The sequence below is a fragment of the Lemur catta genome, chromosome 13 (genome assembly GCF_020740605.2).
Source record: "Lemur catta isolate mLemCat1 chromosome 13, mLemCat1.pri, whole genome shotgun sequence".
Taxonomy (NCBI): Eukaryota; Metazoa; Chordata; class Mammalia; order Primates; family Lemuridae; genus Lemur; species Lemur catta.
In genome coordinates, this window is record NC_059140.1 from 82506743 (window position 1) to 82523843 (window position 17101).

The 17101-nt window shown below is 36.4% G+C and overlaps 1 protein-coding gene across 2 annotated transcripts; it reads right to left on the reverse strand.

Moving 5' to 3' along the window:
* Positions 1–1337: 1337 nt before the first annotated feature.
* Positions 1338–16353, reverse strand: LOC123649140 (zinc finger protein 660-like). 2 transcript variants are annotated; one of them, XM_045567057.1, is made up of 4 exons: positions 16274–16353; positions 14375–14501; positions 13764–13862; positions 1338–3855 (listed from the first exon to the last, which is right to left on the reverse strand). In XM_045567057.1, the coding sequence occupies exons 1-4, from the start codon at positions 16286–16288 to the stop codon at positions 2171–2173; spliced, it is 1926 nt and encodes a 641-aa protein (XP_045423013.1). In that variant the 5' UTR covers positions 16289–16353; the 3' UTR covers positions 1338–2170. The 2 variants fall into 2 exon arrangements, with proteins under 2 accessions (XP_045423013.1, XP_045423014.1); XM_045567058.1 differs by lacking the exons at positions 13764–13862; positions 14375–14501; positions 16274–16353 and adding an exon at positions 8404–8549.
* Positions 16354–17101: the final 748 nt, after the last annotated feature.

Genomic DNA, 17101 nt, shown 5'->3' on the forward strand with positions numbered 1-17101 from the left:
TCAAGAAACTCACTCACACAGGGAAAGGACCCCCCTAAGTCCTGTGTGAGATGTCATGGAGAGAGGAGAGAAGGACGTAGTCCCGACACAGGTGAAGGAGGAGAAGGAGTGTTGTGCATATGTGCCTGGGTACAACAGGACTGAGAGAAAAGCTGGAAATAATTAGGAAATAAAACAAGCAGAATTCCTTTTCCTAAATTCACAAAAACTCAGTTGTGCAGCCTGAGAACAGGTGTCCTCTCTCCACATGGAGAGTTGATGCCACTTCTCCACTCTGAATATTTGTCTCTTACCTATGTCTGTAAACACACTACAATAGGAACATTTTCCCTCTAACTTTGAAGTATCTTTTATGTGCACAGCAATATGCTTTGTGTTTGTTACTTTCACATAAATAAATGTCAAATAACTGCACAATTTATGAAACCTCCCAGTTTTGACGTTGAAAAGTCATCCCAGTAAATCAATACATTTTATGTCACCTAAAAGAATAGAAACAATGACAAAGTTTGATAAGTAGTTTCATTCTGCAATTAAATATGGAGAACATAAAATGTATTAGTTAAATATAATGTAACAAAATATGTCACTAAAGAAATATGCATGTCTTCAAATTAATTTCTGAGCACCATTAGATCATATAAGCCATTAGCGTAATATATGTGTATACTGCATTCAATGTAAATTGAAATAAAAAGGAAAGCTTTATGTATATATTTGGTTCAGAAAGGGAGGATGTATAAAAAAACTAGGGGAAAATTATATAATGATTTAGAATTTAAAAAATATGTTTTAAATTTGCATATACAAATTATACTCTAATATAATCTTTATTATAACTATCATAATATCCCAATAGTTATAAAAATCAGAAAAGAATATAAAATAGTAACTATGAGAAACATATTCTTCAAAATATAGGAAATTTAATTCCTTGGGGAAAGGAAAAAGGGATTACTAGAAAAATCATTCCACTGTGTTACTCAATAAAATATTATTTACATCTATTAACCACAATATTGGCTATGATGGGACAGTTTAAGATGCATAAAAGAATAACATTCCATTCATTGCACATCAGTGTTAAAACATTAAAAAAAAGTTAGTTTTATTAAGACAAATTATTTTCACACAATGTCTATAAAATGCATTTGAAAATTCATGATATGCTTATTGGTTAAAATACAGTTACAAGAACTACAGAAGTATTATTTGTCTTCTAATATAGTAATATTAGAGTTACAATTTCTCCATTTTAAAAGAGTGAGGCTAATTATTAACTGTTGATATGAAATACATGTACAACATTCCAGGCAGGAATTATCTTTGTTTTTCTCTGATACCTGTGAAGATGTATTTACTTCTATCACGTCCAATGATATTCACCTCTTCTACTATGTTTTCTATCACATCAAATAATACCCAAGTGTTCTACTTCATTCTACTATAAAGACATCTCAATATATTAACCAACTGGCCAGATTTTGCTACTTGAAAAACAATTGGCAAAAGAGTTTACTTAGAAAATTCAGAATGTTTCTCTCCTTCTTGATACAGGAAAAGAATACACTGGACATGTACTCTGTGCACAGATGCATCACTGCTTTACAGTCCAAACACAAAGAGCACATTCTTTAAGGTTTGCTTCACATATTTTACATTTGCCATTATCCATCCATTACAAAATTGATATTAATGATGTCCACCTGATATAGAATGTTGTCCAGTTCTGATGCAGAAACAATAGATGACATATTTTCATATAAACTCAACAGATTAAGGCATAACATCCACTGATTTGAGAGTTGAATTACATCAATAATACTTTTCAAACACCTCAAATACTGTCAATACAAATAAAGTATTTATTGTATTTGAATCTCAGGATAATTGTAAATGTCCAAATATCAATGTTCTTGCTTCTTTGAAACACATGTATCAATTATATAACTGTTTTCACTTTAGATTGTTCTCAGTAATAAATACTCTGGTTTGGTGTAAAGTTTTAAAGTGTCTGCTTTAATTCTTTTTTCTGAATCCCTTGATACAATTAGGTCAGTTTTAATTAAATACTTCCCTTACTTATTGCATCTGTAAAGTTTCTTTCTCTATGATCTTTCTTGAAATTTCTTTTGTATTTTTGATAAAATGCTTTCCTTATTTATTACATCTATAGAATTTTTCTACTATGAGTTCTCTTATGTCGGCTAAGAGTTGAACTAAGGTAAAAGGCTTTTCCACATTCTTCACATTTGTAAGGTTTTTCTCCAGTGTGAATCCTCTGATGCTGAATAAGACTTGAAGAATGAGTATAAGATTTATTACATGCTTTACATTTGTAGGGTTTTTCTCCAGTATGAATTCTCTGGTGCTCAGTAAGATTTGAACCATAGTTGAAAGCTTTGCCACATTCTATACATTTGTAGGGTTTCTCTCCAGTATGAATTCTGTGATGATGAATAAGAGTTGAATAACGAGTAAAAGATTTACTGCATGCTTTACATATGTAGGGTTTTTCTCCAGTATGAATTCTTTGGTGCTCAGTAAGATCTGAACTACGGTTAAAGGCTTTGCCACATTCTATACATTTGTAGGGTTTCTCTCCAGTATGAATTCTCTGATGTTGAGTAAGATTTGAACTGTGATTAAAGGCTTTGCCACATTCATTACATTTGTAAGGTTTCTCTCCAGTGTGAATTCTCTGATGCTGAATAAGACTTGAAGAATGAGTGTAAGATTTACTGCATACTTTACATTTGTAGGGTTTCTCTCCAGTATGAATTCTCTGATGTTCAGTAAGATGTGAACTATGATTAAAGGCTTTGCCACATTCACTACATTTGTAGGGTTTCTCCTCAGTATGAATTATCTCATATTTTTTTCGATTTGATGAATGACTAAAGACTTTCTCACATTTGTTATATCTGTATAAGTTTACTCCAAAATAGAGTCCTTGATGTTGAGTATTATTTGATGACTGGGTAAAAGCTTCTAAACATTTATCACATTCGTAAGACTTCTCTTGAACTTGAATACACTGATGGAAAATAAGCTCCGAGTGTTGATGAAAGACTTTGTCACATTTTTTACATTTGCAATGGTTCTCTGGAAAATGAATTTTCTGATATTTTCTAGGGCTAGAGCCTTGGTTAGAGGTTTGATCAGAATTAGGACATTGATAATTTTTGTCTTCAAGATAAATATTCTGGTAACAGCTTGGGGTAGAGCCCTGGCTAAAGGATATTGAAGACTTGTTACAGGTGTGATGTCTTTCCCAATTCTCTGTTCCTGGATATTGCTGAAGCAACGGTGAATGGGTAAAGACCTTCCCATACTGATCAAAGTTGTAGATTTTGGCATGGTTTTGGTGGAAGTATAATAAACTTTTTAAAAATGGCCCATCAAATTGATCACATATAGAAATCTTTCCTTCATTTTTAAATCTCAGATCTTCAGAAATATTTGACTTACCATTTAACCCAATTTTACATTTTAATTGATCCAAATCATTATTTTGAATATGGCCTAGGTCATTGTTTAAATTTTCCAAATTTTCTTTCTGATAAACTTTATATTCCAAATGTTGATGTTGATATTTACTTACGGAGACATTTGGTTCAGCAAAAGTAACTGAAATAAATGGAGATTTATTCCAAAATGTTTTATATATTTGTTCTTTTCTGTCAGTGTCATAACATTCATTCTGTCCTTCACACCCAGCCTCACTTTCCAAGTCTTTCTTTAAGTGTATTTTTTCAAGGCCACAACTCTCAAATAGTCCCAATATTACTTTCTGGAATGGAGTTTCTATGCATTGCTTTTTCTGCAGATGTTGGGTGTAATGAGAAAATATATCTGAAAGATATCAAAAATTTTTTAAATTCCAATTGCCATATTTGAATGTACAACAATAATAACATGCTAAATGATACCAAGCTGAGAATATCTTCATGATGGATGACTCAAAAATCTGAGGCCCTTGTTTAAACTCCCCTGATGTATAAACTGAAAAATATGCTAAAGAAAAACCAATTGAGTTTGCAGTACCCCCTTGTGAGTGAAAGGCCAGGAAGAGACAAATTAAGTAAAAAAAAAAAAAAAAAAAAAAACATTTGTACATTTGTGAACCACAGCAGAGAGGAATCAGGAAAAAAAACTTCACACTCCCTGTTTCTTCCTCAGGAAACAAAGAGTAGAACATGTGTCCAAAGGTCTGAGTTTTTCTGGGGCTATCTAAAAACTGGTTATTTCTCCCTTTAATATGAAGTGCTAAAGCGCACAGAGATATAGTTCAAATTATAGATTCAGTCCACTGAGAACAAAGAAGAATGCTTGTTACAGCAACAGAGAGACTACACTACCAATGACATTTGCCAAGGTAAACAAGAGTGCTTTCAAGAAAAAGCATAGCAAAACTCCTTTTTCACAGAAAAACAGTAGTTCAGAGAAGGCACACATCACTCTCAGGTTGCAGGAACCCCTAGTGTGGCTCAGTGTGTCCGTGTTTCCCACTAAAGCCATCCTGCAAAGGATGGCATAGGTAGTTTTTTTTTAAATCATCAAAATCTCAATAAAAATCACAATACATCAAGAAACAAAGAAACATGGTCCAATCAAAAGTCAAAAATACTCAAGTGACCCTAAAGAAGTGAAGATCTATGAATTATTTTTAAAAGAATTTAAAATATCTACCTTAAAAATGCTCAAGCAGCTAAATAAGAACACATGCAACTAAAGAAAAGGAAGAAAACAATGCATAAAAAACACTTATACAAAAATTAACTCAAACTGTATGAATACCAATTGCCAGACCATAAACCAGTTAACTTCTAGAAGAAAGCATACGGAACAATCTCTTATCAATGATATTTTAGATATCACACACAAAAAACACATAAAACAAAAACAAATGGGACCACCTACAACTAAGGTTTCTGCACAGAGAGGAAACAAAGAACATGAAAAAGCAACCCAAGGACTAGACAAAAACACATCTGATAAGAGTTTAACAGAATAGCCCTACAAAAAAAATGCTAAAGGAGTCTATTATGTTGAAAAATGAAATGATGCTGGATAGCATAATAAAACCATATGAAAATATAAAGCTCCATGTTCGAGGTAAATCTATGCACAGATATAGAATTCTCTACTATCATAAGGATGGCACATAAAACCCTTAAAATTCTGCTATAGAATTTAAAAACATAAAAGTGGAAAAATTCTCAGTAACAAATATACAATATAAAAAGTTATAATTCATGACATTGATAAAGTGGTGAAATGCAAAGAAGTAGTTTTTTTATATTCAGTACAAGTGAAGTTGTCATGAGTTTACAATGTATTTTTATAACTTTAATGTTTTATGTAATTTCCATTTTTCAAGGTGATTACAAAGAAAATGCCTGTAAAAGGTTTGCAAAAGGAAATGAGAAAGGAATCAAAGCTTGTCACTACAAAATCAACAAAACAAAAATGAAGGCACTAGGAGTGGACATGGCGGGAAACATAGCTACAAGAAACACAGAAAACAAATGACAAGATGTTAATAATAACTTCATTTTTTCAGTAATACTGTAAATAGAAATGGTTTATACTCTTTAATGAACAGAAAGTAAATGGCTGTATAGATTAACAAGACCCTACCATATGCTTCCTACAAAAGATTCACTTTACCTCTAAGGAGTCAAATACACTGAAAATAAAAGGATAAAAAAAATATTCCATGCAAATAGTAACCACAAAAGGGTCAGGTGGCCATGATTAGATAAAATATACTTTAACTTAAAAAACTGCCACAAAGGCAAATGTTGATATTATATGATGGTAAAATGTGTCCATTGACCAGAAATCTGTAACACACACACACACACACAACACCAGGGCTCCCAAATATATGAAGCAAATACAGACAAAAGGGTAGCAATTAACATATAGCAACACAATAACTGTAGGAGACTTCAAGCCCCACTGTCAATAATAACTAGAAAAATCACATAGAAGATAAATAAGAAAACAAAATTTGAACATTATAGACCAATTAGACCTAACAGCCATATACAGAGCTCTCCAGTCAAAAGCAGCAGAATACACAATATTCTCAATCACGCATGGTACATTCTCTTAGGGATTGCAAGTCATCAAATTTAAGAAGACTGAAATCATACAATGTAACTAGAAATAAAAAACAAAAATGGCAAATCCACAAATATGTAAAAATTAGAGTCATTTTTGAATATATGCATGCTCAGGAGCCAGATGATTTAGTATTGATAAGATGGCAGTGTGACACACAGCAACATACAAATTCAGTGTAATCTCTATCAAAATCCCAGTGATGCCATCTTTCTCTGCCACTGCCAAGTTACAGGAAGGTGTTCAAGATTTAGTTTCACCCGTAGCCCAGCACATGGCCAAGGACGGTGTTGCTGATGCAGGTGTAATGGACGTTACTACTGCTTTACAAGAGGTTCTGAAGGCTGCTGTCAACCACAAGGCCTTGTATGTGGAATTCAGGAAGTTGCCAGAGCCTTAGCCAAGCACCAAGCCCATCTCTGTGTACTTGCATCCAACTGTCATGAGCCTATTTACGTCAAGCTGGTGGAGGCCGTGTTTCTGCTAAACACCAAATCAACCTAATCAAGGCTGCTGACAAGAAAGGGGAATCGGCAGACCGCTGTAACACTGACAGAGAGGGAAGCCCCATAAAGAGCACAATATGGCAAAGAAACTCAGACTAAGGATGTCATCAAAGAGTACTCCAAATGGAAGAAATGACAAAAAACATTTGCTCACATTCCTCAAAAAAATCTCGATGGTATTCTTTTTTACAAAAATACAAAAAAACTTTCTAAAAATTTTTCCATGACTGTGACTAGCCACTGTTACAAAAAAAAAAAACAAAGAACAAAGAGGAACTATACTTTGTTATTTCAAAACAAAGCTACAGAAATAAAAGCAATGTGGTCCTGGCACAAAGACAGATGAACAGATGATGGAACAGAATAGGCACCTCAAAATTAAACCCTGTGTATATGATCAAATTATCTTTTGCAAGATTACCATGACCACACAATGGGATAGGAGAGAAATTTCAACAAATGGTGTTGAAAAGTAGCTATCTACATGGAAAAAAGTTATTAAACCTTTCCAATGCAGCATATACAAAAAAAAAATCTTAAATGGATTAAATACTTAAGCATAAGAAATATTACTATAAAACCCTTAGAAGAATATATAGGGAAAAGATCAAGATATTGATCTTTGCATGATTTTCTTGAATTTGACATCAATCGCAAAAGTAACAAAGAAAATAACATAAAACTGGGACTGCATCAAACTCCAGAACTTCTGCATATCAAAGGACACATTTAGTGGTGTGAAAATGCCCTGTACACAATGGGTGAAAATATTTTGAAATCACATATTTGATAAGTGTTAATATCCAGAATGTATAAACAATGCTTACAATTAAAAAACAGAAAGTGAATAATTTGATTAAAAAGTGGACTAAGAATTATCTCCCCAAAGAAGACATAAAAATGGACGAAAAGCATTTAAAAATATGCTCAAAATTACTAGCCTTTAGAAAAATGGGGGAAAAAAAAATCACAGATATTACCTCACACCTATTAAAATGACCACAACAAAACAAGCAAGAAATAAAGCTGTGGAAGATGTGGAGAAATTGACACCTTTGAGGAGAATAATGATGCAGTCACTACAAAAAACAGTATGGAGTTTTCTCAAAAAAAAAAAAAAAAAACAAAAAAAAAAACCAAACAAACAAAAACCTTATCATATGCTCCAGCAATCTCACTTTTGCAAAGTTTGCAACACATGACCTGGAATTGATATTTGTACACTCATGTTCATTGTGGCATTATTCACAAAAGCCGACAGGTAGAAGAAGCAAGCCAGATGTCTCTCAATGGATGAACAGTTAATGTGTCATTTGCATACAAACGAATATTATTCAGCCTTTAAAAAGAAAATGTAGTCACAGGCTATGATAACAACAAACTTTGAGAATATTATGTCTACTGAAATAAGCCTGAAACGAAGTGACAGATATCCTTAGTAGCCAAACTCATAAAAACAGAAAAAGGGTGAAATGGGCATTTGTTCTTTAATGGGTATTGGGTAAAAGTTCTAGAGGTCTCTGGCATAACAATGTGAATATACTTAACACTATTAAACTTTAAAATTAAACAGATTTAAGATGGCAAATTTTATGTTATGTGTTTTTATCATAATTATTAATATTTAAAAAATAATTAAAAGAGATACAGAGTTATAAAGCTTTCCAAAAATGAACTTGAAATCACATGTTTTTCTTACACAAAGAGAATACAGACTCATCAAAGAACACATGTTGAAATGGAGACTATTCCCATGACTACTCACCTAGACAGGACAAAACAGCCATTGCAAGCAAGCCAAAAGAAGAAAAATACAAGATAAGACATGAACAATTTTGGAATCATATTTATAGATATAAACAAATACATATAATTTAATTGTGATATACCTATGCCTTGTTCATATTTCAATTAAATATAACATTTATTTAAAGTGTATATACAAAGTTGCAAATTTTTACTGAAAATTACAATAAATAGGTAAAACCAAAAACATAAACTGATGTCAATGACCCTACCCCCAAAAAGAAACACAGTAATGCAGTATTGCAAAACATAAATAAAGAGAACATTTTACCCATAAAATTGTGCATGCAAGACTGATGTACCATTAAAATTTTTTTCCTAGAAACTATAATATTCAACTGTGACTCTTTCACCCACTGGAACTGGGAATTCTGAATCACTAGCATGCAGTGTATGGCATAAAATTTTACAGAAAATGCAATAAGATTATTAGGAAAAGGCACTAATAAGAAAATTTTAATAAGCATTTAAAGGACACTAAAGATAATCTTTTATTATGTTATTAATATATGGATGCTATTCTTATACAAAATGAAAAGGCCTTTAGAAACCCCCCCAAAAAATACCTTACATTTCTTTTTTTTATTCTCAATGTGATTTACTCTTCTAAATAAAGAAAATATATAAATTTCATAAAATATGAAAAGAGTCACTGCTATATAAAATGAACATTTGGGAATAAATCATGTTACCATTTAGATACAGGTTGAGGAAAGTGGCTGGAAATCTTAATAATTCCTTTTATCTGCAGTAAACAAACTTACAAGGGGACATAATAATAAACATTGAGTGCCTACTAATTAACTAACTTACTTCTCCCATAATGTGTAAGTTCAAGCACATTGTTTTGAATCTTTGAACCTACATTATAAACAAATTTGAAACAAAGCGAGTCAGAAAGTGAAAACATAGGGAGAGTGACATCAGCAAGAAGCAGCAACAGGAAACCCCTCACGTGCACACGCCCCCAGCATCTATAATCTGGCAGCCATCCATTGACAAAAGTGCATTAGGACACATTTGGGAGCCAGGGAGAGGGTTGTGAATCCCGCTAAAACTCAACACCAAGAGAGGTCACTTTGAGAAAGTGGGCCCTAATTGATGTAGCAAACTTGACAGAACCCCTGTTCTTGACTACAGAACAGAAACTGGCCCCACTGAGAATTCTGAAGCCACTCTGTAACCATCTCCAACTCCTCCCAGCCGGTCTGGGAGAGGTCCCGCCCATCCAGAGGCCTGGGGCAGGATGCCCATTTATAATCATGGAGGCAGCCTGCAGGCTTTGGTCTTCACTGTGCTCTCTGAAGCAGTTCTGTGACTCAGTTCCAGCCCTCTTAACCACAGCCCTTGGCCAGTCCTGCCCACCCAGGCACCCATAGAGTGACCCGAAAAAAACCTCCCAGGTACTCAGTTGGAGCCACACTCATCCACACACCTGGCATGAGGTCCAACATATGTGCATCCAACTGCAGAACCCTGCCTAAGTGCCTGCCCAACAGATCAAAGTCATGAAGGCAATCCAGCCTGCACAAAAATAAGACAGGATTCACAGCCACCAAGCCCCTGGAAACAAGCTCACCAAAGCTGGATGCCACTGCAGACTTGCAGCAGCCTTGTGACCAAGCTGCAGCTTCTCTCCCCTGCAAGCCCAGAAGAAATCCCTTCAGCTTCAGAAACCAACAAGAGAATATCTATACCCACTGAAACCAGTTTATGAAAGTTGCACACACCAGTGCAAGGTTATATTGTGCCTTCTTCCAATGCTTCTATTTTAACATAACACTGGAAGTCCTAGGCAAAGCAACTTGGCGGGAAAACGAAAACAAGCCAACCAAATTGAAAAGAAAAAAGTACAAATGTCACTGTAGATGACATAATCTTATATATAGAAAAACATAAATGTTACACCAAAAATCTGTTAAAACTAATGAATGACCTCTGTAAATTAGCAGAATATGAAATTAACCTGGAAACATGAGTTGTGTTTCCATACCCTAATAACAATCTGAAAAAAAAAGAAAACAATCTCATCAACAATATCATAAAATAATACATTCATAGGTACACATTTAGCCAAAAAAGATGAAAGATCTTTACATTGAACAAATATGATATTGATGAAAAAGACACAAATAAATGTAAAAATATCCCATGTTCGTGTATCAGAAGAATTAATATTGTTAAAGTGTCATTATGCAAATGAATCTAAATATTTAATGTAATTTCTATCAAAATTCCAATAGCATTTTTCACAATAGGATAAAACAATCCAAAATTCATATTAATATAAATTTACAAGAGATTTTGATTTTTTGTTTTGTTTTTTGAGACAGTACAGTGCAGTGGCATCATCATAGCTCACAGCAACCTCAAACTGTGGTTTAAAGCGATCCTCCTGCCTCAGCCTCCCGAGTAGCTGGGACAATAGGCACTTGCCATCATGCCATGCTAATTTTGTCTATTTCTGGTAGAGAAGGGGTCTCGCTCTTGCTCAGGCTGGTCTTGAACTCCTGAGCTCAAGTGATCCCCCCACCTTGGCCTCCCAGAGTGCTAGGATTACAGGCCTGAGCTACCATGCCTGGCCTACAAGAGACTTTCAATAGTCAAAGCAATGTTGAGGAAGAAGAACAAAGCTGGAAACATCATGCTTTCAGATTTCAATTTTTCAAGAATATAGTAGTAAAAACAGGATGGTATGTGCATTAAAAACTGAAACAAAAACCAACGGAAGTCAAGAGAAAGCCCAGAAATAAACCCAGGCATAAAAGATGAACTAATCTTTGACAGGGGTACCAAAAATACACAATACAGAAAGTATAGTCTCTTTAATACTTGATGCTAGAAAGACTGTATATCCAACAGCAAAAGAATGAAATCAGGCCAGGCGCAGTGGCTCATGCCTATAATCCTAGCACTCTGGGAGGCCGAGGCGGGAGGATCGCTCGAAGTCAGGAGTTCGTGACCAGCCTGAGCAAGAGCGAGACCCTGTCTCTACTAAAAATAGAAAGAAATGATCTAGACAGCTAAAAATATATATAGAAAAAAATTAGCCGGGCATGGTGGCACATGCCTGTAGTCCCAGCTACTCGGGAAGCTGAGGCAGAAAGATTGCTTGAACCCAGGAGTTTGAGGTTGCTGTGAGCTAGGCTGATGCCACAGCACTCCAGCCCAGGCAACAGAGTGAGACTTTGTCTCAAAAAAAAAAAAAAAAGAATGAAATTAGACCATTTTTTCTCACATCATACCTAAAATTAAAGTCAAAATAAAGACAAATGAAAACATGAATCTTAAAAATCATAAAAGAAACACATGGATTATTTTCCTGATATTGGTCTTGGCAATAATTTTTTCAGATATGACACAAAAAGTACAGCAGCAAAGCAAATATAAACAAGTTAGACTGCATCACATAAACAAGCTTCTATACAACAAAGAGAACAATAAATTAAGAAAACATAGAATGCAAGAAAACATTCGCAAATACATAGCTGATAAAACTTTAATATCCCAAGTATATAGAAATTCATACAAATCAAAGACAAAAACAATAATGATAATAATAATAACCAAACTGAAAAGTAGAGAAAAGACAAAATAGATGCTTTTTTCAAAAAATACATACAAATGGCCAACAGGAATAAAAAAGGTGCTCAGCATCACCAACCACCAGACAAATGCAAATGAAAACAATGATGAGATATCAACTCACACCTCTTAGAACAGCTAATAGCAAAAAGAAGGGAAATCAAAAGTGTTCACAAGGACATGAAGAAAAAGAAATGTAGTGCACTGTTGTCAAGTTGTAAATTGGTAGGGTCACTATGAAAACCAGTATAGAGGGTTTTTAAAAAAAGAAAAAAAATAGAACCACTGTACAATCCAGCATTCCTACGTCTCTGTATAAAACCAAAGGAAATCTAATAAAATCTCAAAGAACGATCTGCACCTGTACCTTATCGCAGTATTGCTCACAATTGCCAAAATACAAAAACAATCTAAATGTTTGTGGACACTGAATGGATAAAAAAAAATACAGTGTATATACACAACAGAATAGTATCCACCCATAAAAAAACCATAAAATCCCGCCATTTACACAACATGATAGGCCTGAAGGACATTATGCTGAGTGAAATAAGTCACAAACAGAAAGGCAAATATTTCATGCTCTCACTTATACGAGGCCTCTAAGAAGGCTGAGCTCACAGAATCAGTGAGCACCAAGGTGGCTGCCAGAGCCAGAGAAAATAGAAAAGCACAAACTTTCAGTGATAAGACGGGTAAGTCTGGAGGATGTAACGTGTAGTAGCACCATGACTCTAGATAGTATTTTGTTTCCCAAAATTTGCTAGGACAGTAGACTTTAAGTGTCCTCAGTACAAAAAAAAGTAACTGAGGTAATAGATGCGTTCGTTAACTTGACTGTGTTACTCATTTTACAATCTATAAATATCAAATTATTATACTACATACAATATACATTTACACAAATCTACATATTACACACATACTCATGTATCTATATACGAATGATACAGTCAAGGTAATCTTCGTACTAAACAGGAGATACTTATGAAATGAGTTATTAAAAATATAAGGTAACAAGTGGCAATTTAATATATGTTCAACAATGTTTTATGATCCCTAATGACATAGCATATTTAAGAAATCTAGGAAATCTATCATATGAAAATATAGAATATGAAAATATAGAATTTAAATTATTAATCTCAATTCATACTAAAGATAAAATTTTGAAGTAACATTAGATTTCTTTGTACATTTAGAGAGATTCTTAGTGTTCTGATAAAGTTACTGAGTACAAATTTCTGCAAAATGGTGACGGAAACCTCCATAGGATACAGAATGTTAAAACAGAAAATGTGCGTCTGTCCCGGGTGGTCCTGGGATTTCTGAAGCAAATATCAGTAACACCACTACTCACACACATTTCAGATGATGCAAAAAGGAAAAATAAAAAAAAGGTTTAAAAAAGAGTCCCTCAGAAATATGCACAAATATTCTTACGTCCCCAAAAGAAATGGAAGAGCACACAGATCATGCAGTCCTTTATACGCCATGAAGAGGACGTTGGCTCTGACTGTAACCTTGAAAGAAGGTGATTAAAGGGAAGCAGGGTCCCTAGGGAATGATAGAGCATGGGACAGAAGATGCCCCTATGTGAGGGCAGAAGAAAGAAGCCCAGGCTTCTCAGAAACCGTTTCCACTGGAGCAGAGCTTCCAAACCACACTTTAAGGTCTAAGATTACACCTTTGCACCTCTCACCTGTGTCATCTGCTTCATTTATTCCCACCTACCTGGGTGTGTGGCTACTACTGCCTCATGTCTCTTCACACTCCAGAGCTCCTGTTTTTGTTCCAGAAAGGTGATCAAGTCCGGCTTAGAGGCAGCAAGACCTATTTATTAGAAAAAAGTAACATGACTCTTGTTAGGATTCTCCAATTACCAATGTAGTACTGTGCTCAGTAGAGCAGAGAGAACATTATAGAACATTGTAAACAATTAAACTCAAAATACTGTTTCCTGACAGAACCATTAGAATACTTAGGGAATATTTAAAATTTGTGGATCATTAACTCCACTGTCCAGTATCACTGAATCAAAAATTGATAGTTAAAAATTGGATTTTAAGGTCTGGACAATAATGTTTTATACCACTAAATTTCTAAAACTGTCATCAATCTACAGTGAAATGTACAGATCAGTTCAAGCAAGGGGAAGGTTCATTTCAAGAGGAAACATCTTGAAGACTTTCCTTTCGACACCAACAAGGCCCCAAGTTTTCCTTGAAAGCAGGATCTGAAACCCATTCATATAAAGCAGAAACTCCCCCCCAAAAAAGTTCCACAAAGAAAGAAACTGAAATGCTAAGAGTGCATTAGGAATCTTAAATGGAAATTATCCTCACCCAGGGAGAGCAGGTTTCTGTAGTTCTCTAACATCACATCCCTATACAAATCCCACTGAGCAGGGTCCAGGCACTGCCACTCCTCCAGAGAGAATTCTATGGCCACATCCCTGAATGTTAACAATCCCTGGAAAAAAAACACACATTTACCAATTAGCCATGGGTAATTCTTTTTTTTTTTTTTTTTGAGACAGAATCTCGCTTTGTTGTCCTGGCTAGAGTGCCGTGGCATCAGCCTAGCTCACAGCAACCTCAAATTCCTGGGCTCAAGCGATCCTCCTGCCTCAGCCCCCCAAGTAGCTGGGACTACAGGCAGGCGCCACCATGCCCGGCTAATTGTTTCTATATATTTTTAGTTGTCCATATAATTTCTTTCTATTTTTAGTAGAGACGGAGTCTCACTCTTGCTCAGGCTGGTCTTGAACTCCTGACCTCGAGCAATGCTCCCGCCTTGGCCTCCCAGAGTGCTAGGATTACAGGCGTGAGCCACTGTGCCTGGCCAATTCTAAAATTTTAATGTGCACTGCAGTGAACCGGAGATCGTATTAAACTGCAGATTCTGATTCAGGAGATCTGGAGGGGAAATTGAGTTTCTGCATTTCTAACAAACTTCTCAGCAATGCCAACTCTTCCGGCCCCAAAAGAATATTTTGTCAAACATACGGTAAAGTGGTAGAGCTTGAGTTTTATCCTAGTTCATCTGACCACTAAACAAAGATGAGAACCTTCATTTCCCAAAGCACACTGTACACAAAGAGAAACTAAGAAGAAAGGGGAACGTCCAGATTAAATGTGATGATTTATGCACATCAGTCAGTAAAACTCCCCAAGATACTTACTAATGATAAAATGAAGAATAACTAACTTTATAGTGGAGGAATCTGTCAGACAGCACCTTAACCAAGTGAGTGCACATCAGCCGTGGGAGGACGGATTGGTATGAGGTCCTGGTGCACACAGGACACATCCCTGCTGTGAGACGATTGGCCAAAAAAAGAAGTGAATCATAATCTGAATGTTATCATGGAAAACATCAGTTTTATGCGAAGTTCAAACCAGATACATTTCTCGTGTGCTGTAACCTCTAGTAGTGTATTTAAAGTCTTTCTTTAGCATCCTAGAGATTACATCTCTTCTAATTTATCTCTTTCTTAGAACTTTGTGAGAGTTACCTTGGGCAATTAATGTCACCCTCTTTAAATGTGCATTTTTTTGAGACAAGGTCTCTCTCTGTTGCCCAGGCTAGAGTGCCGTGGCATCACCACAGCTCACTGCAACCTCAAACTCCTGGGCTCCAGCAATCCTCCTGCCTTAGCTTCCCCAGTAGCTGGGACTGCAGGTGTGGGCTACCATGTCCAGCTGGTTTTTCACTCTTGCTCAGGCTGGTCTCAAGCTTCTGACCTCAAACAATCACCCTGCCTTGGACTTCCCAAGTGCTAAGATTACAGGCGTGAGCCACTGTGCTCAGCCCTAAGTGTGCATTTTTACATCTTATTTGACATAGAGGTGATGGGGCATCCAGACAGAACCTCGACAACACCTATTTTCCTTCTTCACTGATACCTGGAGATCCAACCCCACGCCCAAGAGGAATCTTGGGTATCCACACCTCCCCATGTTGATCTGTCAAAAGAAACATTTTCAATAGCACAGGTAATAATTCCATGATAAGAACTGTTCTTACTATGTAAAAAGTCTGGATGGAGAGAATGGAGAGAAGGTTCTGGTACGTAGGAGAAAAGGATTTAAAGAATCCCTTGAAAATCGTAAGAAGAAAAGGGAATTAAGTAGTTGAGACAAGCTTGTTAGGCAGAAACCTCAGAAGTAGAGAAAGAAGTCCCAAATACAGGACATTCTAGCAGTAAAAGTGGACACAGCCCCTGACCTGGGAGAACTTACCTGAGAACCAGCCATTTCTTCCTCTTCCTCCGGCCTCTCTAAGGCGCCTTCTCAGCTGAGGTCATCTGCACAGGTCACAGCTGCATCTTGAGCATGTGCATGTCAAGGCCTCAGCGCGACCCCTCCATCTGCTACCACCACACCCGCAGGCAGAAGGACCCTGAAGTGCAGAAAAGGCCACATTCATCCGTACTTTGTCACAGTAGAGATTCAGCAACACCGAGCTCCCAGAGAAACCAAAACGTGCGTGTGTCCTTCCCTGCCCTCAGGTGCCCTCCCCTGCACAGACGCAGGGGGAGTACGGGCCACACTGACCCACCCCCACCAAACGCAAGCAGAGCAGGCCCTGGGATCTCTCTCTGGAAAAAAGGCTGGACTCAACTCTCATGAATGGATCTGAGAGCCCACAAGTTTGACCCTGGCCTCACCTTCGAATGTGGGGCACCTAATTAAAACCATATAGGTGCTGCCTCCCAGACCAATGGACAGACTCTGTGGGAGGGCACAGGGGATGGTGTTTCTTCAAACTGGCCATGTGGTCCTACCTGGAAGCTGGGCTGGAGTCACTCAGCCAAGCATGGCCTCCCAGGCTTCAGTGTGCCTAGAAGGCATGTGGCGTCCAGGCCCCAGTCTAAGCAATGTGACTCTGCAGGTGTGGACGGGATCCATGCATGGGCTCCATTAACAAGTCCCTGTTAATGCTGATGTTGCCTCCCCTGACCTGTCACCACTAGCACTCAGCTAGAGACAGCAGGATCAGCACAGAGTCCCTTACACTTGAACATCCTAGCCAATTGGTTTCACTGATCATCACCTAAGAGCACATTT